We start from the raw sequence: 25,525 nt of genomic DNA, 5'->3' as shown, positions 1-25,525 counted from the left end.
GTTCCTCCCTCCCTTCCCCCCTTCAGGATTTCACTTTAACCTCATTAGATCTGAGTTTCAGTTTTCCCATTTCCCAACCAAAATCCCTGCGGGACCTCGGCAAGTTGAGTTGCAGGAGTTTTGCTGCGGCTGTGCGCTGCCCTCTCTCCTAGACGCTTCCAAGCCACGGGAGTAAAAGCCAGGCTGGAAACGGGCGGCACCAGCAATGCTGTTGACTTAACGCCTGCAATCAGTGTTTGGAGTGTTTTGCAACATTTTGCAAGATGGCAAAACAAACGGCCCTCTGTTTTAGAAAGGAGGCAAACGGTGAACGCCACTGCAGATACCTTATCTCCTGCAGTTATGGGGAGATCAGGATGCAGTCAAAACAAGAAGCCTGAGGCAGAGGAAACTTGCCTCTGTATTTTTACGCTTTTTCGACTCATATCTTTGAGTTCCAGAGGTTTGTGACGTTTTGCTCCGCGTTTTTGCTGGGCCCTCGCACGGGAACGCCTTGTCGCTCAGTGCCAGCGTCTGCGCGTACATCCACGCTGCGATCTCGATTCCCAGCTTGATACCACCGTGGGTTTATTCCTGATTTATCACGATTCAGCTGCAGGTCTGATTGTAAGCGGTGTGGCTTTCAGCTTAAGCCCGGAGTAAAGCCAGTGGGTGAACTGGCTCCCCATGAAGCTCCCCGACGCTTCGTGCCTGTAACCTGCATGTTAGACAGCAAAAGGAAAGGGGTTGGTTTAGTGGGGTTATAATCAATCCTGTGAAATGTAGCTTTGCTTGTCTCTTTAAATCACCTCCGGCGTTAAAATGGGTGAATCCTAGAAGGTCGTGCTCTCTTTGCACCGCTCTCACTCTGCTCCGCTGCACAGGGGTTCCCACATCACCTTATCTCTGGGGCGCTGGAGACCCCCGTCACCATCAGCGCAGGAACAAATCACCCGTGGCAGCTGTCACCGTCACCCTCTCCCTGGTGAAGAAACACGTGCACGGGAGTAATTTGTTCTGATAAAGGTTTGTATTTTGCTTTTATTTCGTTTTCCTAAAGAAAAGAGGCCGCATTTGTGACCACGTTTGTCAATGCCCTTTTTCCCTGGCCCTCAGCATCCCGACTGGCTCCGCCACCCACTGCCGCAGGGAGGAGAGGTGCAGAGGGGCTGCGGTGATGGGGACCTCCTTCCAGGAGAGCCACGGGCACCGGCCAGGGCAGGCAGGACCGTGCAGAGCACCCAAAGAGCCCTCAGAGAGGAGAGCTCACCCCTTCGTACGTGTGGCATGAAAGGAACATAAACAGGAAGCATAAAGCCACAGGAAATTCGACGGCTGAAGTTTCACCGTTCATAGAAGCATTATTTTTACTAGCTCTATCGCTATGTCTTCTGTCAGTAAAGAGCGTTTGTTTTCTCACTCTGCTCAGACCCTGGATAGGAAAAATATATATACTCCCTTTAGGTTATGAATTGCTTTACATTCTGCCTCCCGTCACATTACAACCTGGTAACGCCGAGACCTAAAAATTCCCACTGGGGGATGCTGAAGTCCAGCCACAGGGACACAGCTCCAGCCAGAGCTTGGGAAGACTGGCTTGATGGGAATGTTGTATTGATTTAAATGGCTTTATAGAGCTTGGCATCTACGAAAGTTGCCGCTGTCACGTTGTGCGTGCACTCAGGTGTCAGGAATAAGACATCCTGCAGTTGCTCTATGCGTTTCAGTCACCAGGACTGAAATACTACTAATACTGCCAATAACTACTGTTTTGTTGTGAAGTAAGAGGGAGAAAATAATGTGCTTTGTAGCATCTCTCAGAGCACTCCTTTTAATCCTTCATAACATTTTTTTCGCTGCTTCTCTCAGCGAGAGAGATTCTCTCCCATCTATGAATTACGCAGATGAGCAGTTTTTCTCCCAAATCCTCCAGCTTCCAGCAGTGAATGAGGGAAGCCCCATCCTTCCCTCCTCCTCTTGTCCTGACACACCTCTCCATGAGGGTTTCTTCATCCACAGACACAAACCCCACTGCATCCCCTGTGCTGCTGACCGATGGATCCGCTCTCTGCTCCAGCACTGTTCTCTTGCCAAACTAAAAACCAGGTGGTCCTCAGAGGCAGGACAGAGACAAATCTGAAGGTTCCAGGTCGGTCCGTCCTGAATAATGCAACCAGCATGGGGGACCTCAGCACCTCTCCAAATGTGGGAGCAGCCAGTGAGGGACGCTGGCAGAGCTCGCCTTACCTTCACACTCGCCTGGGAAGGATCCGACCTTTCCAGGTCATCCATCCAGCTACAACTCTTGCTCAAGAGCTCCACATCTTGGCCACCGCCAATACTTTGCTGGGGCCTGGTGCAGGTGGTTTTCCCCACGGACAGCTTCCCGCTAAGGTTGGTCATCGCCCCGTTCCTCTTGCATCTCTCTGCTGCTTCACCATCCTCTGCCAAATACGGTTTTCTGATGCAGCCTGCTTGTCTTTGCTTTCAAGGCCTTTTCTGGTCCCCATTCCCCACCGCAGCCATCCTTGCCCCACTGCCCGACAAGTGTTCCTCCACTTTCTTCCCAGCTGCCACCAGCTGGCTGATGCTCTGAAGCAGCGTCCCACACAGCTCCTGGCATCTCTGCTTAAAACTCTTCACAGTAACTGCAGAAAACCCCACAGCAGGTTGATACCACTGCCTTTTATGCTGCCCAGCATCATCTCCTTGCCTCCTTTTCCTGCCCCACCGGACCTGCCTGCTGTTTCCTTCCCTGTCCTTTGCTTGGGGAGTCTTTGAGGTTGTCAAGTTTGGGGCTTTCCAGGAGGCAGTAGCTTTCCTCCACTCACCGCGGCAGCACAGGTCTGGCAATAACTACTGCCCAAACTCCAACTGGCCATTCCCGGGGACATTCTGTGCCCATCCTGCGGTGCTGCCGCAGCTTTGGGCCGGAGCAGGTGCCCCAACCTGCTGGATCACCCACCTCTTGCACTTCTCCTTCCCCACCTCCTTTGCCCTCGCTTTCTCCCGGGCTCCATCACACGCTGCCGTCTGAACACAAATTGGCACCGACGGTTTACCTGCAGCTTTTTACTTCTGCTATTTAGGGCAATCCCCTGGTTTTAGGGTTTGGCTGGTTGAGCCAAATGCAGGACATGTTTTAGCTCTAAGGTAAGTCCGTGCCCGGAGTGTGATCCCTCGCAGCAACTGTCTTCCTTCCTCCTTAATTTTCACTGCTCCCTGGCCCGTTCCCCCTGTTGTTTTGTAAGCCAGGCTGCTTCCTCCTTACCCCCCTCCCTGGGACCATTTTCTGAGCATTTTTTTAGGGGGGGCTACTTCCCTTTTTCAGGCTTGCCGTGCATCCGCAGAGGACTGAGGGTACAGCATCCCAGGCACACACTGGAGTAACCCTCTGCTTCCAACCGCCTGCCGCAGCACATTTTAATCTCATCAACAACTGCACAAACTATTTATAATCAGCTCTCTGATTACATTCCTAAGGTCAACGTCCAAGTTAAAAGACTCGGAGTAGCTGATACGCTGCTGCAAAGCCTCCTCTCCCCCCAGAGGTTTCCGGAGCCGCTGGGCTGTATTTAAAGGTGGCAGTCAGAGGTGCCACCTCGCTCCAAGGTCTCCCACTCCACTGCTGTCCCTCTCGCTTCCCCTGCCCTTCGCGCTGCCTCCCACGGAGATATCTTTGGGGAAAGCTGGTCAAAAAGTGCCTGTGTTGACATGCCCCAGCAGGTCAAGGCTGCATACCAGGTACCCCAGCAGGGTCTCCCCAGCTCACCCAGCCTGCGTCTGGCCCCAAGGGGTTAATAGAATGGTTTAGGTTGGAAGGGACCTTAAAGACCACCCAGTTCCAACCCCCCTGCTCTGAGCAGGGACACCTCCCCCCAGCCCAGGTTGCTCCAAGCCCCATCCAACCTGGCCTTGAACACCTCCAGGGATGGGGCAGCCACAGCTTCTCTGGGCAACCTGGGCCAGTGTCTCACCACCCTCTGGGACACAGCCCTTGCAGCACCCAGGGGACCAGGGGAAGAGAGGACGATGCTTGCTGGGCTCCTGTCCCTCCCTGCTGCTGGGGGTTTCAGTGGTAGGTGGCTGTTGTCCTGCCGTCATCACAGACTGAGGTCACTTTGGACAGCTAAGCCATCTGCCGTTTTTTAACTGATTTCAGCACGACCCAAAACCCCACTGTTTTTTCCCTGACTTACTTACAGAAGAAAGCCAGTGCCACCCTTTGGGCTTGCCTACAGAAACCCGGAGTCTTGTGGGCCACTGAGCCCTGCACAGTGATAGCCATTAGACCTGGTCTACAGCAAGACAAGGAAGCCCCACTCCAGCAGGGTGCTGACCAGGGGGCGCTTCTACATCCCGTAAAGCCTCCAGGAGGATTGTGGGCATGAAATATGGGGACTGGTGAAAGCGGGGGAAGAGTCTGGTTTTCATTCTGCCCCTAGGTGCCTTCACTCCGTAGCGTTTCATCAAGCAGCAACTACCAACCATAAGGCAGAGGTGGTACCAGCTCCCAGCGTGCTGCTGGAGGCTGGGTAAAGCTGGTTCCTTCTTCAGATGTTTCTCCCATCTTCCCTATATCTCAGGAGATATTTTTATCATCATAGTGTCGTGCAATCTTATATAGACCCTATCCTGGTCAAGAAAAGGTTAACCAAGAATTATGGGCTCTTGGGTGAACCTGTGTCTGCTTTAAACGTCAAGCCTGAAGGGCAGAGAGACCACAGCTCACTTGGGGTTATTTATTGCCTTCCTGAGGTCTTAGTAACAGGCGGGCTGAGTGGAGAAGACCACACACGTGGGGTCACCAGTCTCACCAGCAGTCTGGCCAACAGGATCAGACGTTTGCTGAGGACGCTGGGGTTCCCCAAGAGCATGGCCAGGCTCAGGACCTCCTGCAGCAGCAGCAACAGCATCCCCATCACCTGAAGGTCAGCCCTCACCCAGAAAGCTCATAGCCTCAGCCGAGGTGAGGTGGGAAAGCTGAGCACCAGGAATCAGCTGAGGGTGAGGAGGCAAAGAATGGTGAAGGGGCTCTGCAGGAGAACCACTCCATCCAGAGAAGGTTATGTCTGCCTTTAACCAGCCTTTTTGCATTGCACGACGCAGGAGAGGTGCGGGCTGTGCATTTGAGGAAGCTGCTTTTAGCTGAATGGGATAAAAGGGAACCCAAAATGTTCTGGTTTTAGTACCAGAAGTAGACAAGGAGAGAAAGAGGAAGTGCTTGTGTCTGTTAAGAAGGATCCTACAAATTGAAATCCCCCTGTACGTTAGTGTTTAGTACTGACCATGGGTTTGTACAGAGAGTGCCAATTGCACAGTGCGGGTTGTTTCCGCTGCTCTCTTTAAAGGTCTTGTGGTTAAATAAATAGAGCCAATATTTTCTTAATGGTCATGGGGTTCTGTGGCAGTACTTTTCATCCGTAGCTGCATCTTTGCATCAGATGATACTCTCAAACCATTCAGATGATATTACTATAGCTTCATGCATGTGCAGGAAAACCTGTTACCTGGTCCTACTTTGCAGGTAGTGAAACAACTTGGCACAGCCCCTTTCTGTATACAATTTGAAGCCAGGAGAACCTATTAGATCATCCAGGCTGGTCTACTACATGCCCCACGCTACTGAATTTCACTAGGTAAGTCCCCACAAGGTTTGCCATGTTCAGCTAAGCAGAAACATGTTGGTCTCGCGCGCGGCAGGCAGAGGCCGAGCACCATCGCTGGTCCTCCGGCATTGGGGGCAGCAGTGGTGTTGAACCCAATTCCCAATCCTGCTTGCGAACTCTGAACAAAAACCCTTTCGGAAAATGACTGCTGGGCAACTTGTTTTCTTTTGAGGCGCTTTAATTATGCGACTGCCTTCGTGACAGAACATCTTGGTCTTTAGCAAGAAAAAATCATTATGTTTCACTTGGTTGGAAAACTCAGGTCTTAATTCGTATTTTTGTTATTATTCAGGAAAATCCCAACGTCAGCATTCAATTTTTAAGACATAAAAATAAAATTTAAGAGCTTACAAGGCACGTTCTTCTCTCTGTTCCCAGCAATCGCCTTTCATGATGCAAGCGAAGCAAGCTATTGCGCCATCCTTCTGCTTAAAGACCATCACCACAGGCACGGCAGAAGCTTTTTTGGGGGGATGCTGTGGGTGGTTTTTTTTATTAAACATTACAGAACTCTCAGTGGTATGGCAGGGAGCTGCGGGGGGAGATGCTGCATGGTCAGACGTGTTCCCTGGGTAGGTCTCAGACCGCAGCGACAACCCTTTTTGCCTCAAAAGGAGCTGATTCCGGTGTCCTCTGACGTGCAATGAGAAAGACGGGGACGTTTTCTTGGGAAGCAGTGATGCGATGTTCTCACGTACTTCAGGGTGCGAATCCCGGGATGTAATAAACACGGAGAGCAACCAACCACGGAGAGATGTGAAAGGGTTGCTTCATCCAGGAGGCTTTTGGTTTTGGTTTTAAATGACTCATTCATGTGGGGTTTTGGAGATTATCACGCTATCTGCAGCGACACCCTGTGGTGATGAAGCAGTAGTTTCTCTCTCACCCCGTTATCTCCAAAAAACCGTGAGCAGTTCTGCTGTGACTGTCCTGCTGCCTGCAGCCATCTGCAGGAGGAAACACACAGCTGACAGGGTTGTTTTTTTTTTCCTGGTAATGAGTAGCATTCCATATAGGATACGAGGAGACAAGTCTTTTGCTGTTACTGTTATAATTTATCCATTGTTATTCATACCGTTAATATTTCTAAAAGTGATTTCATAGGCATACTGCCTGGCTGTAGCAGAAAATAAATAACTGTGAGATTATGGTTAAAAATATAAATTCCATATGAGCACATAGTAGTTTAGTTTAAAATGTACGGAGAAACCATATATACTTACAAAAGGAACATATTATGTATAAAAAAGGGCCTAGTAATTTGTTAAAAACTGTATCATTATAGAACCACAGACGGTTTGGGTTGGAAGGGGCCTTTAAAGGCCATCTAGTCCAGCCCCCCTGCAACAATCAGGAGCATTTCCAGGGATGGGGCATTGACCACCTCTCTGCGCAACCCGGGCCTGTGTTTCACCACCCTCGCAGTAAAGAATTTCTCCCTTATATCTAGTCTAAATCTCCTCTCTTTTAGTTTAAAGCCATTGCCCCTTGTCCTATTGCAACAGGCCCTGCTAAAAGATCTGCCCCCATCTTTCTTCTAAACCCCCTTTAAGTACTGGAAGTCTGCAGTAATGTCTCCCTGGAGCCTTCTCTTCTCCAGGCTGAACAATCCCAAACTTATATTTTGAGTAAGTTGCGTGGGTTTTCTTCTGTTATAGAGCAGAGTACCAAAAGTGTGGATTCTGTTCTCAAGGATAGACTGTTCCCATGAGATTTAGCAGCATCAGTGCTTGACCTGCCTTTTCTTCTTTTAACAAAACCAGACTGGAAAAATACACCCTCAGAGGTTGTTGTGGGAAGGGGCAGACTGACTGCAATCAGCGTTAAGGATCTGCTCAGCCAGAAAGGAGTACTTGACCTGGTATAAACCAGGCAGCGTGAACTGCCTCCCCAGTTTCAGCCCAGGTCTTTATTTTCTTCATCCTTCCATTGCTTAGCATCAAATTCATTTAAAAAAAATCTAAAAATTGGGGTTTTTTAGCAAATAGTAAAAATCATTAGGTGTCTCATATGTCATTTTTGTTACTTTCATAACTGATGTAGGAAAAGTTTGGGGTTCTGGTGGCTTTTCAAATCAGCAAAATACTAAGGTCAGGCTTTTTAATAGCCTTTTGGACATGACTTAACCCATGATCGTGTTAGCTGTGCAAATATTTCTATCTTCAGGTGGAAACACAGGCATGTGCTTTCCAGCTCAGCTTGGAACCGGCAGCCACACTTTGCATGAAAGCCTTTGCTTCCCCAGGGAAGTGATGAACTGCTCCCATCAGTTTGTATATGCAAAACTGCGTAACACTGTCATGCAAGTGTTTCCCGCAGCCTTTCACCGCTGGTTTCTGGGAAGGTTTCCATATTGAATGTACTTATTTCCTTCTGGAAAAAAAACCCAAAACAGTTGTCTCCCTCACATTGCAGAAGTTTGTCGGACAGTACGTCCTCCCAAATTGTTTTTTCAAAAGATGTGTGTTAGGGGGAAACCTTATCAGGCCGTATCCAACAGCCCAAGGGCGGTAAGGTTGCCGCAGCTTCATGTCCCCAGGTCCAACCAGCAGCAAGGCTGATGTGTTCCCAGTAGGCACATGCACACAGAGCACACGTATACACCACGTACATACACCTGACCACGTGTGTAATCACACACACTGATAACACAGACAAACACTCAGAGTACTCACACGAACACAGATACCATCAATGGCCTCATCCTGCTCCCCTCTCTGACTGATCAGGATGGAGGTCCATGGGTGGGAACGTACACATATACGGACACTCAGCCTGCCGCGCACCTGACCCTGGATCCCAGTTTCCCCCGTTGCTGGGGCTTGGACAAGCCCTCAAGGCCACTTCCCCGCTCCAGTTGCTGGTACAAACTATTTCAGTCAGGCAGACGCATGCACGCAGGGAGCCGGCCATGACTCTCCTGTCACCCAATAGCCAGTTCCTCTGGTGGCCTTGGCTGTAGACAGCCCACTACTACAGGCTCTGAGGCCACTTCACCTCCTGCCTGCCTCAGTCCTCGCTGGTGCTCACACACTCACTTGGCTCCAGGTGCAGCGCCATGGCCCTTGGTCCCACCCCTGGGGGTGGCACTTGGTGTCACCCATGGCATCACCAGGTGGGTCTCCCTGGTCAGTGGCACCCAGACCTCCACTTGGTCCAGGTGCTTGCACCATGGGCCACTGTGACTCAGGGTGCTACTCCCATTGCTGGCCCATAAATCAGGTCACTCCAGTCACTGCGCCACAAAGTGCTCCGACCTGTGGTCTGACTCCAATTGGTGGCACTCCGTCCCCCATGGACACAGGCAGGACAGAGCCCCCCACTCAGGAACAGTTAAACCAGAATTCAGTAATATGTCAGGACAGACTGCACCGGTCAGGCCAGGCCATGGCCAGGCAAGTGTACAGACCAGCATATTAGTCACACCTGACCAGCCCTTTTTATCCCCTTACACCTCTATTTTTCCCCACAGTTGTTCCTTCCCAAATCATGTAAATCCATCCCTTTCCCTGCCTTCGGTTCCTTCCCTAAACATCCCATAATAAATCCTGGGCAATCCCCAAATGCTCTTCCCCGCATCTTTCCTCCCAGGGTATTATTTAGGCTTCCGCTCCTGTCCTCGTCTTTCTGTGCTCCTTTGTGGGTGTGCAGACGAGGTTTTATCACATAACCCAACAATAAAAAGATAATTCAACTGCCCCTTTACCAGCAGAGCCTGCTGTAAAACCAACGTGTGCTTTCTGCCAGGTTTTTAGCGTAAATCACCTGTTCCTTTCTCCTTTCACTTCACTCAAAACAAGGCAGCTGCCTCTTCCTCATTACGTCATGCAATTCCTCCTTTCACTTTGCTTCCACTCCTCTACCTTAATCCTCCAGTTTTCTGTGATTTATCCAGCCAAAACCTACAGCGATGATTAACTGCCAATTGTGCCTCTATACTATGGCCTTCATCTATTTCAGAGCATCACGCTACAGACAACTGTTTTGTCCTATTTTCCTCATGTCTTTCCTAAATGTGTACTCTATTGCAATCTTCCACCCCACTGCCTCTTTCCCAAATTCAACCTTTCGGCTAGATCACCTTTTCCCAGTTACCGTGACCTGAGCTCACCCGCTCTAGCCAGACCTGCTTGCCAAAGTGAGTGAGGGTTCAAGGGTGTTCTTGCCTCCCCCTCTCCCTTCTCCAACAGGCTCCACCCATGTCTCTACCCACAAGTCCCACCGGCTAGAACACCAGCCCTCAGCTACAAACACCCAGAACCCATCTTGGAACTGTGAAGGAATTTACTGACTTGGAGTAAAACTCAGGTCGTGCCCTGAGAGGAAAGGACCAGTGGGAATATTACCTTTTTCCCTAAGCCCTACCTCTACATCTTCCCAAATGACTGGTCACTCATTGGAGCTTAGCTTTGATTTTGTTTTGATCTATTTTTAAATACAATTGGAAAAGTTGTAGAATCATTTTTCCTTCAAAGGCCCAAGAAGGATCAAGACCAGAACCTATTATTATTGGGGAAAGACTTTTTACTAGGGCATGTAGTGATAGGACGAGGGGGAATGGGTTTAAACTGGAAGAGGGGAGATTTAGATTAAACATTAGGAAGAAATTTTTCACTTTGAGGGTGGTGAGGCACTGTCCCAGGTTACCCAGAGAAGCTGTGGCTGCCCCATCCCTGGAGGTGTTCAAGGCCAGGCTGGATGGGGCTTGGAGCAACCTGGGCTGGTGGGAGGTGTCCCTGCCCATGGCAGGGGGGTTGGAACTCAATGATCTTCAAGGTCCCTTCCAACCTAAACCATTCAATGGTTCTGTTAAATCTAAGGGAAGAGCAAACTCCTTGAGAAGGCTTTTTAACAGCAAAATCACTAAGAATTCAAGTAATATTCCTATTCCCAGTTACTTTGAAGTGGATTAACAGAAGTCCTGTCAGTCATTTATAACATAAAACTGTGCAGCTGCTTGTTGTAATTCACAACCTACATACAGGTTTTTGTAAATGTTATTTTTAGGTATGTTTAACAGGGGCCTATTTAGTTTTCCAACAGAAGTGTGGGTAATAAATCTGCCTGGAACTGAAGTTTCAATCAGTTAAAATAGACTAACCCCCTCTCACGGAACACTTCGACAAGTGAGAGACAAGATTCCTCCTCTTCAGCAGAGACCTCATCTACAAGGTCTAAAACTGCCTCCTCTGCATAACTTTTGAAGCCGCCTTTCCCATAGCTCAATCACTACCCATATTACCTGGCTAAACAGTATACAATGCTTTAAAGCAGCTTCTTTTCAGCTTCAGGTGGTAAGGCAGAGGTGGAAGGAAAGGGAAAGCGGTATTCTGAGAAAGAGGGACATAAATAAAATTCATTTGCAACAGCTATCCAATCCTAAAGAAATAATACACATAGAAAAGTATGATACAATTTAGGAAACGGTATTTAATTTAAATTAAAAAAATCCCAAATGCCTCTGGAAGTGAATATCAATTTGCTAACGCTGTTTATGCCACACAATTTAAAGAATTTTAAGTCTTGTTTTGCAAGAAACCTATAGTCATTTACCATTCTGTCTTCCTCTGAGCTTAAAACAACTGCCACAAGCTGAAACATCAACAAAAACATTTTACGATTTTGTAAAAGTCTGTTCCACAAAATTCAGAGTCAAGATACAAATTTCCTATGCGTTGACATATTTTACCTAAAGTCTTGTAATTAACTCAAACTGATATCAGAGTTAAGAAGTGACATTTCTCCAGTACCACAAACCCAGGCTTCCACACCGATTAAATGTGGTACACACACAGTACAAAGCAAACCCACTCATTTCTGGCTAGAAAGAGGAAAGCAGAAATTCAGAACGTAGACTTCCTTTTGCACCGACTCTTACAGTCCAAAATATGCCCCAACAGCTCCCCCTTAGGGAACTGCAGACAAAGACATTTTGGAAGACTGGTCCCTTAGTCACTGAGCTTCAAGGTCAGAATACAAAATTTATTTTGAAACAGCTACCACGTTGGTATCACTGTCTTACCTGATATTCCATACGAAACATTATAAAATGATCAGGAAAAAAGTTGACTGTATTCTAAATATGGTTCCTAATTGTCTGTAAAAAAATGAAATGGCTGTTTTCCACAATTTATTACCTAAGTTATAAAAACAGTTTAGGTTAGTTTATAACCTAAACTTTAAGAACTTGAGTTAAGAAGAAATGTATGACGACACTACTATCATATTACCATCATTAGTAAACATATCACATTCTGAATCTTCTTCCTATTGGCAAAGATATGAAACCAAACTATTCACAAGAACTGTTTCTTTTCCCTGCCCCTTCAGCAAAGTGAAATGTAGCACCAAATAGATCTGATAAGTGATCTGATCCTTTTTCAGTCTCTTCTGCCTAATTTTTCAAGATACTCAGAGCACTACTTTCAGATTTGCTTGTGTTTCAGTTACTCAAGTTTGCATTTCTAACACAGCCATACTATGCTCTACCTCTAATAACGGACATACCTAACTTTGAGACAGTGCATTATGCCACACACAGTAGTGAACAGTAATTCAGATTTAAAAGTGGTATTCCATACTAACATTGCATATAAATTACAGATAAAAACATGAACTGACAAATTCCAAGGTGAAATTCTTTTAGCAAGGGAAGTAAAATTCTTTGGTGAGCATAGAGACAATGCAGGGAATCTGCTTCTTTGCATTAAAATCCTGCCGAGTAGAGCAGGACTCGTACTCTGCCACTCTGCGATTTACACGAGTTAAAATCTGCATGAGTTCAAGATCCCTTGCATGTTCCTTCAGTATTTTACACAGTGACTGAATAAACCAGGAGCCTTCAGCTGAATTCCTCCAGGAGTAATAGCCTGTGGAAGAGAGAGATGTCAAATTGATCAGATGTAGCAGCCGCTGATACAGGGCAGGAAGCCATTAGAGGAACAACGCATTGTTTCCCATAGCGAACAATGTTTTAAAATAAAAACTCAAAAGCACTAACCCAGAAAAATTCAGATTTTATAATCTCCCCAATTTCCCCCTCAAAAGATTTTTCTAGTCCTCTTCTTATCTTTTCTAACCTAAGAAAAACTTTAAGTAGGTGGAAAATCAAAAGGTGGAAAACTATCCTCTGCTGCAACAGTCTTAGCCACTAATCACTTACTACCTCTTCGCAAAGTACACGCATATGAAGGAGAGGTGACAGTACAGGTGGAACCAAGATGCAAAGCGGATTTCAGTGTCACTATCTTCAGAACTACGTGCATGATTTACAGACTGGAACCAACTTCTGCTAACTGATAATGTAAAGGGCATACTAAGGACTCTGCCACTTCTAATTTTGTTTAAGGATGCAATAAAAATAGAGTTGATATGCAAATAATATGCTGGTGTTTATCACCCACTTCTGTATATGCACCAACGGATATCAGATTGTTTTGTTCTCTCAGAACTAATAATACCTTTTACTTCCTGCTGTAAATCCTGTAAATGTTTAAAATTCCTTGCACAACTCAGATCAACTGAATTTATAACAGTGTAACAGATGAACATTTGAGGGTTTGCTAGTAATAAAGATGTATATTCAGGGGTTGGTGGTGTGATTGGGTTTTTTTTGTAGGAACTGAGAATAGCAACTACCTCAAAAAGAATTCAAATCAGGGGAGAAAAATGACTGAGGGAAGAAAATTCATGTTTCTATGAAAGAGAACAAATGAAGCAGTCACTCACTGACTGGATACAACAGCAAATTGTCATTTACAATATGAATACAAGCTGATATATAGATACGATTTCAGAAACAAGAACTCCTTTGCAAGTCTCTCTCTCACCTGGAGCTGTGGAATATGCATACAGGAAGTCTGCTTCTACAGGTATTTTCTGGCACATTGTTTCATCTGATCCACTGTCTGCCTGAATACCAGAATCTAATTCTGTCCCTCTACAAGCCTATTTGGTGGAAAGAAGAATGGAAAACAAAATAAAAAATAAAGAAATAAAAGCAGCAATCATGATCAGAATACTGTTTTTTTCCCCCCATTTTAAAAACTATAATATCCCAATTGAGAACTGCAAAAATAACAAGAATTTATATGTCATAATTCCATTAGATATACTCAGACGAACAGTTTGGTTAAAATCGATAATCATTCAAAAGTGCATTCAGAAACTCACTAAAGCATTGGCTACTGTTCAGAAAGATTTTACTTACTCCACAGAATGAAGGTAATGCCATCTCAGCTATTACAAATACTGCCTACCTAATAGGGCAGACTGTGCCACCTTTAGACTTGAAGAGAATCTTATTCTGAAAGTAATTCCATTTAAATCAATTTTAGAAATAATTAACTTTTTTGTACTAATAATTAATGGGAAACAATTGGGATTTTTTAAATTATCCAGCTGATTTAATGATCACTGTTCAGCTGTACATCACCTGAATGAAAAAGAGCTTGGGTTTTCCCGCTAAACTTCTGCACCTGTCACCTCTGAAAAGGCTTGTTAGTGCTTTCAGTTCAAGAGGGCCATCTGTACCATAGATTAATCCTTCCTCACCATGGCTGAGCAACACGCAAACAAAACTGCTTCGCTTGCTGTGATCTTCTTCAGACACTTAGAAAAAAAAAAAAAAAGAGAGAGAGAATTATCTTAACTTCTTGCATTCCCCCAAAAGCTTCAAATATTTGATGCTTCCTACGTGACAGCAGTCTTTAAGACTAACTCCCATGTTCAGAAACCTCCAATCAGTTTTCACTTAGCAAAAGGAGCCAGCCTACTTTACTTCAGGAGGTTGGACACAGAAAACCCCAAATTAAATGCCAATCCTACCCATTCTAAGACATGGCCACAGAACTAGGCCAGGAACACCATGAGGTGACCGAGTGGGTGTTCCCACAGTGTCTCAAAGTCTGAATGGTACATCTCACTCATGCATTAATGGGCAACAGTCTGGTGAGCTGGGATCAGACTGATGGGAAGCCCGGAGTTTTGGGAAAGGATGGGGAAGTCTTACCTCTCGTTCCAATCAGAGATGCATCAACTACTTGGATTACACAGGAACTGAACGCAGCATGAAAGTTGTTGCTGCTGCAGGGACCTAGGTACTAGCATTACCCCTCTCTCACTCTTGCCCTGTAGTAAGGTCTAGAAAGATTTTTTTCAAGCCTCTGAATTTTGTACTTAAAGGCATTTAAGCTTGATATAAAGCGTTTGCAGATTTATACTTTTTTCCATCTTGTAGTATGCAAAGAGCACAGAACAGATATTCTCTGATGTCTTTTGTTGCCTGACTTTGTGGGGATTGTACTTAAGGACCCAAGATGATTCCTTAAAATACATGAAAAGCTACAAACATGGTTTAAAAGAAAGGATCCAAAAGGAATTCTGAGTGGGAAACTCAAGAAGATGCAAGAGTTTGTAGATGTAACAGTGTAACAATCCCAAAAGCTGAAGTCTTCTGTTTAGAGCTTGCCAAAACACTTTATTTCTTTTCTGGAAAAACTGAACTATTTAGATATTTCTCAAGTGATGCACAGTCAGGCATTTCTACAATCTATGGACAAGCACTGCATCCAGAAGAGTCAGGAAAGGCTGTTTTTAGGGAATCTCTAGTCAGGCTGCAGTCTGTAGTTCACACTGTCTATTTGGAGGCCTTATACCACAGGTAAGACAGAGGTCTTAGGTCAGAAAATCTGACTTTCCACTTTCAGACAGGCTGCAACTATACTAATAAATTAACCATGCCTGGGAGCATGCTCTGGCATAAACACTAACTGGCACTAAGGAACCTACATCTATGTTAGCAAACATTTATTTTTAAAAGGGGGGGCGGGGGGGAGGAGAAACAGGATTGCTGCAGGCTAACCGGCTGCTGGGAATAATCCCTGGAACACTTTTACTGTTGAACTGTGACCTGGAACAGTTTAGGAGAGTGCTGGTAGGCAGGAGCCACAGTCATGCCAGAGAACCTTCCAACAGTTCACTAGAACAGCTGTGTTCCAGGGCTACAGATACCTACAGGCACCTTTAATTTACTGGTCTAGATGTGGCCAAGTCCAAACAAAGCAGGACTAACACAAGCAGTAGTGTAAAGCTCTCACTTGAAAGAAGGGTGTTTTGTTTCACAAGTCAAACTGAACACAAGTTGTTCCTTTAAAAAACTAACTCAGTCCACACACTTGCAGTTCTGGTCCCTCAATCAGAATTCCCCCTGGATCAGAACAGCTCCTGGGCCACACCACTAAGCATATAGCACAGAACCCCTCTCCCCAGTAAGCAGGTTTCTTTCCAACTCACAGAGCATCAGTGATCCCAGGGTCAGAATATAAATCAGTCTGCATTTAAGTTTCAGCCTTTTTTCCAGCCTTCTTTAGAAGATGAGAAAGGATATGGAGACAACAGTCACGGCACAAAAGATGGAGAGACAGCAAAGATGAACATAGAAACTATGATGTATGTGACATCCTTAGCAATAAACCCCCAGCAGGTATGAAATATCATCTAAAAGAACCATGGAAGAAGATATTTGAGAGCTAGAGACATATTTGGAAACAGTAGTTGATTTAATACACACACTGAACATATTATTACTGACCTTTTTTCAACAGTTTAAAAATGTCCCCACATGAAAGATCATTGTTGATCTTTATTTTGTATCCCAACTTCATAAAAACTTCTCTGACACTTGCAGCATCTGCATCTGTACCCGAACGGGGCGACATCCCTACACACAAGAAAAATGTATTATTTTTTATGTGATACAGATGGCATGGTCTGATGAGCCAAACTCTTTTCTCACTTATACCTGTATGAGTCTGGAATATTATTGCATTATTGCAGATCCACTCTAACAAAAAAAAATTGCACTGTTATACATGCACACCATCTCCCTCTCTCTGTAACTATATTGTAGCTTTAGGCTCCTTATTTTTATATCTACCTATCTATATAAAGACATAAAAAGGGTTTTATTTGTGAAAGATAGATCATCACTAAAAGGTAAGACAGACTTGTACTGCCTATTAATTTTTCTCCCCATTACTGCTATACCCTAATGTGTTCCCTCTAAGCATATGTGGAAGAATGCACTCAAATTAATCGCACCCATTCAAACCACTTAATTTTAGATTGCAATCAAAATCGGTCTGTGTATTTATTTTTGAAGAATAATACATGCCACTAGTTTATCTAAGTTAAGGAAAAAACTTCAAAATTTGAAAGTATTACCAGTCTCTCTGTGGAAGTTCTTATTGTTTACTATTATACATTGCCCCATCTCTGGATAATCCATTCTGTAACTGTAGTCTGGCAGAATTCCAGAGTCCATAGACTTGCTAGCAGGTAGGTTCTTTCTGTATAGTAATCAGACAAACTTTAGGTGTTAATCTCTGATCTCTCTTCTCACGTTTCAAAATAATAAATGAGCTTATTTTAGCAAAATCGATGAAAGTGGTAAGGTTTGCTACTTGTTCCTTAGAAGTTCCCTCAGCAAGTCTGCAGATGACACCAAGCTGAGTGGTGCAGTTGGCATGCTTGAGGAATGGGATGTCGTCCAGAGGGACCTGGTCAGGCTCAAGAAGTGAGCCTGTGTGAACCTCATGAGGTTCAAGGAGGCCAATCGCAGAGTCCTGCACCTGGGTCAGGGCAACCCCCAGTATCAATACAGGCTGGGGGATGGAGGGACTGAGAGCAGCCCTGCAGAGAGGGACTTGGGGTAACTGGTGGGTGAAAAGTTGGACGCGAGCTGGCAATGTGCACTCACAGCCCCGAAAGCCAACCCCATCCCGGCCTGCATCCCCAGCAGCGTGGCCAGCAGGGCGAGGGAGGGGGTTCTGCCCCTCTGCTCTGCTCTGGGGAGACCCCATCTGCAGTGCTGCCTCCAGCTCTGGGGCCACCTACATAAGAAGGACATGGACCTGTTGGAGCGGGGCCAGAGGAGGGCCACAAAGATGATTCAAGGGCTGGAGCCCCTCTGCTATGAGGACAGGCTGAGAGAGTTGGGGGTGTTTAGCCTGGAGAAGGCTCCAGGGGGACCTTATAGTGGCCTTCCAGTACCCAAAGGGGCCCAATAGGAAAGATGGGGAGGGACTCTTTATCGGGAGTATAGCGACAGGATGAGGCGGAACAGTTTTAAACTGGAAGAGGAGAGATTTAGATTAGATATTAGGAAGAAATTCTTTACTCTGAGGGTGGTGAAACACTGGCACATGTTGCCCAGAAAGGTTGTGGCTGCCCCATCCCTGGAAGTGTTCAAGGCCAGGTTGGATGGGGCTTGGAGCAACCTGGGCTGGTGGGAGGTGCCCCTGCCCATGGCAGGGGGGTTGGAAGGAGATAATCTTGAAGGTCCCTTCCAACCCAAACCATTCTATGATTCCAAGTTATGTCTGTGAAATCAGTTGGTAGATCTGATTTTAGATTCATGAAGACTGTACTTGCCCAGAGGTTAAAATAAATAAAACTGCTTTGTATAGTTATGCTCCCAAATAAAACTTTTGTTTCAAGTTTGGCAAAATGTGCACATACACAAATAATTGAAAAAAAAAAAAAGCAACCAAACAGTAGGGAGTCATTTGTATTTGCAGTAATCTTCTGTGCAACTTGTAACAAGCTTAAAATTTAAAGATTCAAGGAAGAACTGTGTCTAAAATGATCACATCTCATCTTTTGAAAGCTAAGTACCTAGAGTCAAGATTAGCTCTGAGATTGTAGATCTATTCTGAATTCTAACCAAAAGTCAAATTACCATTGAATTTTCACAAGTAAACGTTCAAAACCGAGAATCATGGAATCACAGAACGGTCAGGGTTGGAAGGGACCTCTGGAGATCATCTAGCCCAACCCCCTGCCAGAGCAGGGGCACCTACAGCAGGTTGCACAGAATGGCGTCCAGGTGGGTTTGGAATGTGGGAGCCTCCACAGCCTCTCTGGGCAGCCTGTGCCAGTGCTCTGCCACCCTCAAAGGAAAGAAGTTCCTCCTCATGTTTAGATGGAACTTCCTACGTTCAAGTTTATGCCCGTTACCTCTTGTCCTATCACTGGGCACCACTGAAGAAAGACTGTTCCCATCCCCCTGGCACTTTCCCTATAAGTATTTATAAGTATTGATAAGATCCCCCCTCAGTCTTCTTTCTTCTAGACTGAAAAGACCCAACTGCCTCAGCCTTTCCGCAGAAGAGAGTTGCACCAGTCCCCTAATCATCTTTGTAGCCCCGAAAATGTAGAAAATGACCAAGACTCTATATGCAGCTGTAATTCTGCCTTAACATGTACGCCAACTCATGAGTCTGCAACAGCTGTCAATTTCACTCGGTCCATATATGTTGAAGTCAGTACCGATTTTGTCATTTAAGCACACAGGTAAGTGCTTACAAGATTGGGGCCCACTATCACATTGTATTCTACAAATACAAAGTTTGTAATGCTCTTAAATATAATTTTCATTGAAATACTAAAAAGAATTACTTCAGAAACAAATTAAGTTCCCAGAGAGAGCGTAATCCGATGACAGTGTTACACCAGCATAACAACTAGCTGTCACTAGGAAGAACAGGCATGCATTTCCTCCCTTCCACCCCTGTAAGTTCCCCTCGCGCTTGTCCTTCCGCATATATAACCCCATAGCAGGTCAGCTCAAGCAGCTGAACTGGCCCTAGAAGAAGTGCAAGGAAAGGGATGAACATTTAGCCCAAGGTGAGACAGAAAAGTCTCTTTTCAGGAACAGCTCACCACTTGTCTAACTGCAGCTCAAGTGTTTTGCTTTTCAGTTCCTTGTACATACACATGGCCTGCTCTGTCAGACACTGTATATTTTCAAAGTCAGTACAACAACTCTAATAGGTGTTTATGATTATTACAATTTACCATAATTGAAGCTTTTCCTTTATTGCTTCTATGGCTCTCGCCTTCTGTTACAGCACAAGATTCCCCAAGACTTAAAATTGAAGGCTTAAACCAGAAGTACCTTACTTACCCTTTGGAACCAGGAATAGATTTTGCATCTGTCAGATCTTCCCCTGAATGTGGTCCATCTCCTGTGTCTGACATTATGGCTCTCAATTATCAGCTTGAGTAAGAAAATAGAAATAGATGACAGTTAATTTTCATATGAAATAATACCTCCAGATTGCTTAATTTTTGTTAGGTTTCCTTAAAGCCTTACACAATCAGAGAGCAATTTTTTAGAATTATAGAGAAAACGGGAATGTTAAAAGGGGATATTTACAGAGAATAACTTTAGCCTAGGAGTATTAGTATTGGCAGACAAAAAATAGTATTTGAGTAATTCATACCTATCTTATATTTGAAAGAGCGTGAAATATTTTTCTAAATAATGGCATTCCAAAACAACTCTTAGAAAAATAGTCTGCAGATCCCTGTGACCAAATAATTGAAAATGCCCACAGAAAGCAGGATAAGAGACAAACGAATTGAAAACAATCTTTAAAATATTGTAATGTCCCTGCATGCATTAGTAGCATTTTAATATTATGAATATTGTGGCATATATGGATCCTTCCATCTCCATAAGACGGAAATTGAAATCCAAAACCAAGCTATACAAGTTATCAGGTGTGTGCAAAGACTAACATAGAAGATTAGACTTTGGGTCATAGTATTGTGGGAAATTAATAATCTCTCTGCATTCCGTTTCAAATGAAACATCACTGCATCCAATCCTAATTGGTGTATGTGAAGGCAATTGCAATATAAATAACATAAAACCATAAAAATATAACTTTAAATAGTTGATGAAATGAACTCTATGTTGCGGGCTGCTATTTACTTTTGATCAGAATGCAGGACAAGAAACAATGATTGATACCAAGCTAGAAATCAATTTAAAAGCAGTAAGCCTCCCTCCCAATTACTTTGTGTGTACTCATGGAACACACTACTACAAGTCACCTTTAACTTAGGATTCAGAAAAGGATTAAGCATCATAAAGTTAAATTGCCAGATAGGACAAAATAATAAATGCTCAGAAGTGAAACAAGTGTCTAAACCTCAAGAAACAAACAAGGAACAACAAGGCAAGAATTTTAAAGAAACTTACTTAGCAGTATATTTATGGTAAAGAGGGATGTACAAATAACCAGAGCAAGTAGCAAGATTTGCTGGTCAGATATGATGAAGACTTATTTAAGGCTTCAGTTCTTTGGTGGCAAACTGTATCTGCCATCTTACACCATCATATTATTACTATATTAGGTCTCTTCATATCTACTCTCTAGCTAGTACACCATGAACATCCGTTTTCTGTGTCAACAATTACTGATGCACCAGAAGCACTAATCTGGGTATGTATATCCCTCTTTCTTTCCTTGTTTCTTAAAAGACATTTACTTACATTTTTATTGACTTCAAAAGATCTTCAAGGTTACTCTGAATACTATTTCTTTGTATCTTGGAGCACTGATGTAATTAAGAAATCTTCTTGCTCATAAAATTATTCCAGACTTGAGAACTGTATCATGTAAATTAGCAGCACACAGGAAACTTCCTGAAAACCAAACTACAAGAGTATCAAATAAGCTTAATATTTTAGATATAATAGTCCTAAAATACATTGTGGCTCCATATTTTAGAAATTCACTTTAAAGACAGTGTCGTGGGGCAGGAACTACATTTACGATGCTGAACTTGCCTGCCCAGCACCATGACCTGGATTCATTCATCCTAACTTCAAAGTCTAATGCCTTAAAAGTTCCCTATGCGAAAAAAGACGAGCACTTCCCAAAGGCAATTCAAGTACCTAAGACCTGTGGCATGACAGTGATCCAACCCTATACCTTATCATTGGTCAGGGAGCGTTAGCATTGACAACAAAGTCTCACAATTCGTGTGTCTACCCAGCTGCAACTGAAAAGCAAAGCTTCTGGGAAGTGGAAAGGATGGCTTTCATCGACAAGAACGTTAGAAGTTCCCCTTCTCCAGCAGAGCCCAGCTTCCAGGAGTTTCTATGCCTCTTTCAACCCTGTCCCTACCACAATCATCCTTTGCTGGTTCTCAGCTTTCCTGAGGTCTCAGCCCAACATTTTTAAACAAAACTTTAATTTGTAGGAAGACATCCAACCAGACTGACCCACAATTCTGATGCAACTCACGCTGTTCCTTCTTCTGGAGAAGCACTGGGTGCAGAAGCACAACCCAAACCCTTCAGTGTGGCTGGGATTAATGGGAGTGACAGGGAAAAGGTTAACTTTCTTCCTTGTTTGTTCTTTGTCTGTCAACAGCAATGAAGAACCACACCATATAAAAAAGCACAGTATGACATATCAACTCCATTATCAAAATGATCCAGCAGGTGTACTGAGAGCAACGTAGCCATGTCAGCATGGAATTCAGCTTCTGCTAAAAGCCCAGGTGTTCCTCCCAGCTGCCTCGTACTGTGAAGATCTGCAGTGTCACTACTGCAAGTACCTGAACCAGCTAGTCCAAAATATTAACTATGTGCCTACCTGAGCTGTGGTCATCTCCTGTCTATCGTATGAGCCAGCCTGGGCTACCAATAACTACTCAGAAAGAGACTCAGCTAAAGTATAGGGAAAGCTAACAACTCTCTGGCCAACTGGTGAGACCTTGGAATCATTAAGGAGGGTAAGTGGATCATTAGGCTGCCTTGGGTTCACATCAGGTGTGCTCCAACCAAACTGTTGCATCCCATTAGGGACTGGTTTTAGTAAGCTGGTGGGAATAACACTGGTGAATAGCAGACTTCAGTAGGCAGATTAACAGACTGGGACCAACTAATGCTTCTATAACACAAACATTAAAGCATGCTGTAAACAGTAAGAAAGATCTTCAACATTTAAGTGACCTTAAATTACAACTTATCTCCTTGACCATTTTGCAACCTTAAAACTTAAAGCTCTAAAACTGTTGTCCTTGATGCAATGCCAAAGAAACAATGAAATTTGAAGAAGTAGATAGCAAAACCTACAATTACAATGAACTACAGTATTTGTTTCTAAAAAATGTAAACCACATTTTGTAATACCATTTAAAAATATTTCTTGCTAAAGCCTTTGCAAGCCTAGCTCACAGCCCTACAGTTTAAACTATTTAATTAAGTGACAGAGCTTACTGCATTCTACTGTATTACGACTGGAACTTGTCTGAGTCTTTACAGAAGCTAGAGAGACAGTGAAGAAAAACTGGGCATAATACATTAGGTATTCAAAATACACACGCTTTATCTTCAGAATAGGATGTGTAACTCACCTCTAATATCCATCAGTTTCTGAGCACCTCACCACACCAAGTTACCTGCACTTCTTTACAGAACAAAAGGCATCCACAAAGAGCTTTCTGTTTTGCTGCTAGGCACTCAAAGGCATGTTTTAATCAGCAGTATGTTTTCTGCTTTAAAACTCTAGTCAGGGTAACAGCAACGCTCTCTGGAGGACGGTGCTGATTCTAACAGACTACTAAGAATTGCCTCATCTTGGTTTAGGTAATGCAATGATGTCATGTTCTGTCAAGCAGAATACACATTTCCCTGTAGAGGATGATCTCATGCTGTCAGGGATAGGGGAAAAGAAAAATCAGGACAATGCATTAAGAATTTAATTAAAAATTGTTATTCTGCTTTTCTCTGAAAGCTTAGGTAAGATGAGGTTTCCACTGTAAAGAAATTTAAAAAACAAGCAGCTGAAATGAGCATCAGCATTTTTCTAATGTAGTAGAATACATTCTGTAGATTTTATCTGAAAAAAAAACCAAACCTTTTAAAAAACTCTGAGACAGAGATAGTGAATATAAAGATGATGCTACAATGACCTTTACAGGTACTAAGTAGTAAAAAATAAGTGGTTCAAAAAGGTCCAAAACCATGCTCAGCAAGCTATCAAAAATAATCAAAGTCTGTCTGTATAGCAATAAAAGCAAGAATATATTTTGCCTTATATAAATGCAGTTGTTCCAATGCTTTTCTTTTGACAAGAAAATGATAAATAAAACAATGTTTTTACTCCATTCCAGCCTGAATTTACTTATTCTACCTGGACCTAATGAAAAGAAATTCACATCATCATGTATCACCACTGCCATAAGAACCATCAGGTTTCTTTTTAAAGCAGTATTTATTTGAATTGTGAGCCAACAAGGCAAAATAATGATACAGTGATAAAAATAATACCAAAGCTTCTCAAGACAGGGAAGGAAGCAAATAACTGAATTGTCTCTAGTTACCAACTGTATCTTGAAATATGCAAATCACAGGAGACAAGAAAACACATGTTCAGCATACATCAGCTGCTACGAAGCAATGACTGTAACAGTATTAAAATTCCAAAACCAAAACCAGTATTGTAAAACATGTCCTTAAAGATTAGAAAAGGGCAGAGTTTTCCACCTCACATGACTGCAAAAGAAAGCATCAAGCATTCAAAGCAGGCATTTTAGATACATAAATATATACATGGCACATTGCAATACTAATGCAGATATGCCAATCAATAATTTTCTATTCTACCATGTATAATGATAATTGATAATTATCTAGTTAGTAATGGAAGGAAAATATAGAAGCTGACTGTATGAAAAAACTAAAAACATTTGAAATGTACCATTATATTTTCTGTGTGGCCTTATGCCACTATTAAATACTGCTACTATTAAATAATCCTACCACTGATGGAAGCGTGCCAATACTGTGACAGCCCTTCACATCACTTCTGGTCTAAATGAGATCTTTGGAAACCACTGACACTGGGCCAGCATTCTGAACTTCCAAAGGCAAACAGACTTCTGGGTAGTCAGCATTAATCTGCAGAATCAGCAAGACCTGAAATTATTCTGAGAGTAGATGGGACCCTGGCTTATTAATTCACCTACACCTATTAACCCCATCACCACCGCAACAGATAACACACTTGTCAGGCTCCTTAATGTTACAGGCAAAGTGTGTTGTTTTCAAACCTAGCAACTGACAAGAAATAGAATTGTTTTGGTTGGAAGAGACCTTTAAGATCATCAAATTCAACCATTATCCTCACACTGCCAAAACCACCACTAAACCGTGTCCCTCAGCACCATGTCTACCCATCTTTTAAATACCTCCAGGGATAGTGATTCAACCACTTCCCTGGGCAGCCCGTTCTAATGCTTGATGACCCTCTCAGTGAAGAAACTTTTCCTACTATCCAATCTAACCCCCCCCGGCGCAACTTGAAGCCATTTCCTCTCGTCCTCCTGTTACTTGGGAGAAGAGACTGACTCCCACCCCCCGGCTATCCCCTCCTTTCAGGGATCTGTAGAGAGTAATAAGGTCTCCCCTCAGCCTCCTTTTCTCCAGGCTGAACACCCCCAGGTCCCTCAGCTGCTCCTCATCAGACTTGTCCTCCAGATTTCCTCTCGTCCTCCTGTTACGTGGGAGAAGAGACTGACCCCCCCCCCCCCCGGCTATCCCCTCCTTTCAGGGATCTGTAGAGAGTAATAAGGTCTCCCCTCAGCCTCCTTTTCTCCAGGCTGAACACCCCCAGGTCCCTCAGCTGCTCCTCATCAGACTTGTCCTCCAGACCCCTCACCAGCTTTGCTGCCCTTCTCTGGACACACTCCAGCCCCTCAATGTCTTTCTGATAGTGAAGGGCCCAAAACTGAACAGAGGATTTGAGGTGGGGCCTCACCAGTGCCGAGTACAGGGGGATGATCACTGCCCTAGTACTGCTGGCCACGCTATTCATAATACAAGCCAACATCCCTCCTGTAGTGAGGGTAATTAAAGCAGAGAATTACCAGCTGGAGGGTAAAAGACTAGATCACCAGCACCATCCTTCAACCTAGCAGGGAACAGACTGACAACACCTCGGACGGGGCCTTCTATATGCTATAAGAAGTTGGGTCACGGTGCCTGCGAGGGCCCGGAGACTGCCTTCCCTGCC

The 25,525-nt window shown here is 44.1% G+C and overlaps 1 protein-coding gene across 1 annotated transcript; it reads right to left on the bottom strand.

The window, feature by feature from the left end:
• Positions 1–11,941: 11,941 nt before the first annotated feature.
• Positions 11,942–19,688, bottom strand: CASP3 (caspase 3, apoptosis-related cysteine peptidase). The gene is made up of 6 exons (XM_009891778.1): positions 19,615–19,688; positions 16,872–16,996; positions 16,240–16,368; positions 14,083–14,258; positions 13,478–13,595; positions 11,942–12,517 (listed from the first exon to the last, which is right to left on the bottom strand). The coding sequence occupies exons 1-6, from the start codon at positions 19,686–19,688 to the stop codon at positions 12,291–12,293; spliced, it is 849 nt and encodes a 282-aa protein (XP_009890080.1). The 3' UTR covers positions 11,942–12,290.
• Between the last annotated feature and the right edge of the window lie 5,837 nt (positions 19,689–25,525).

Source organism: Charadrius vociferus, unplaced genomic scaffold, assembly GCF_000708025.1.
Source record: "Charadrius vociferus isolate BGI_N301 unplaced genomic scaffold, ASM70802v2 scaffold478, whole genome shotgun sequence".
Taxonomy (NCBI): domain Eukaryota; kingdom Metazoa; phylum Chordata; class Aves; order Charadriiformes; family Charadriidae; genus Charadrius; species Charadrius vociferus.
The sequence above is the reverse complement of the archived record's forward strand: the minus strand, read 5'-3'. Positions and strand labels throughout refer to the sequence as shown.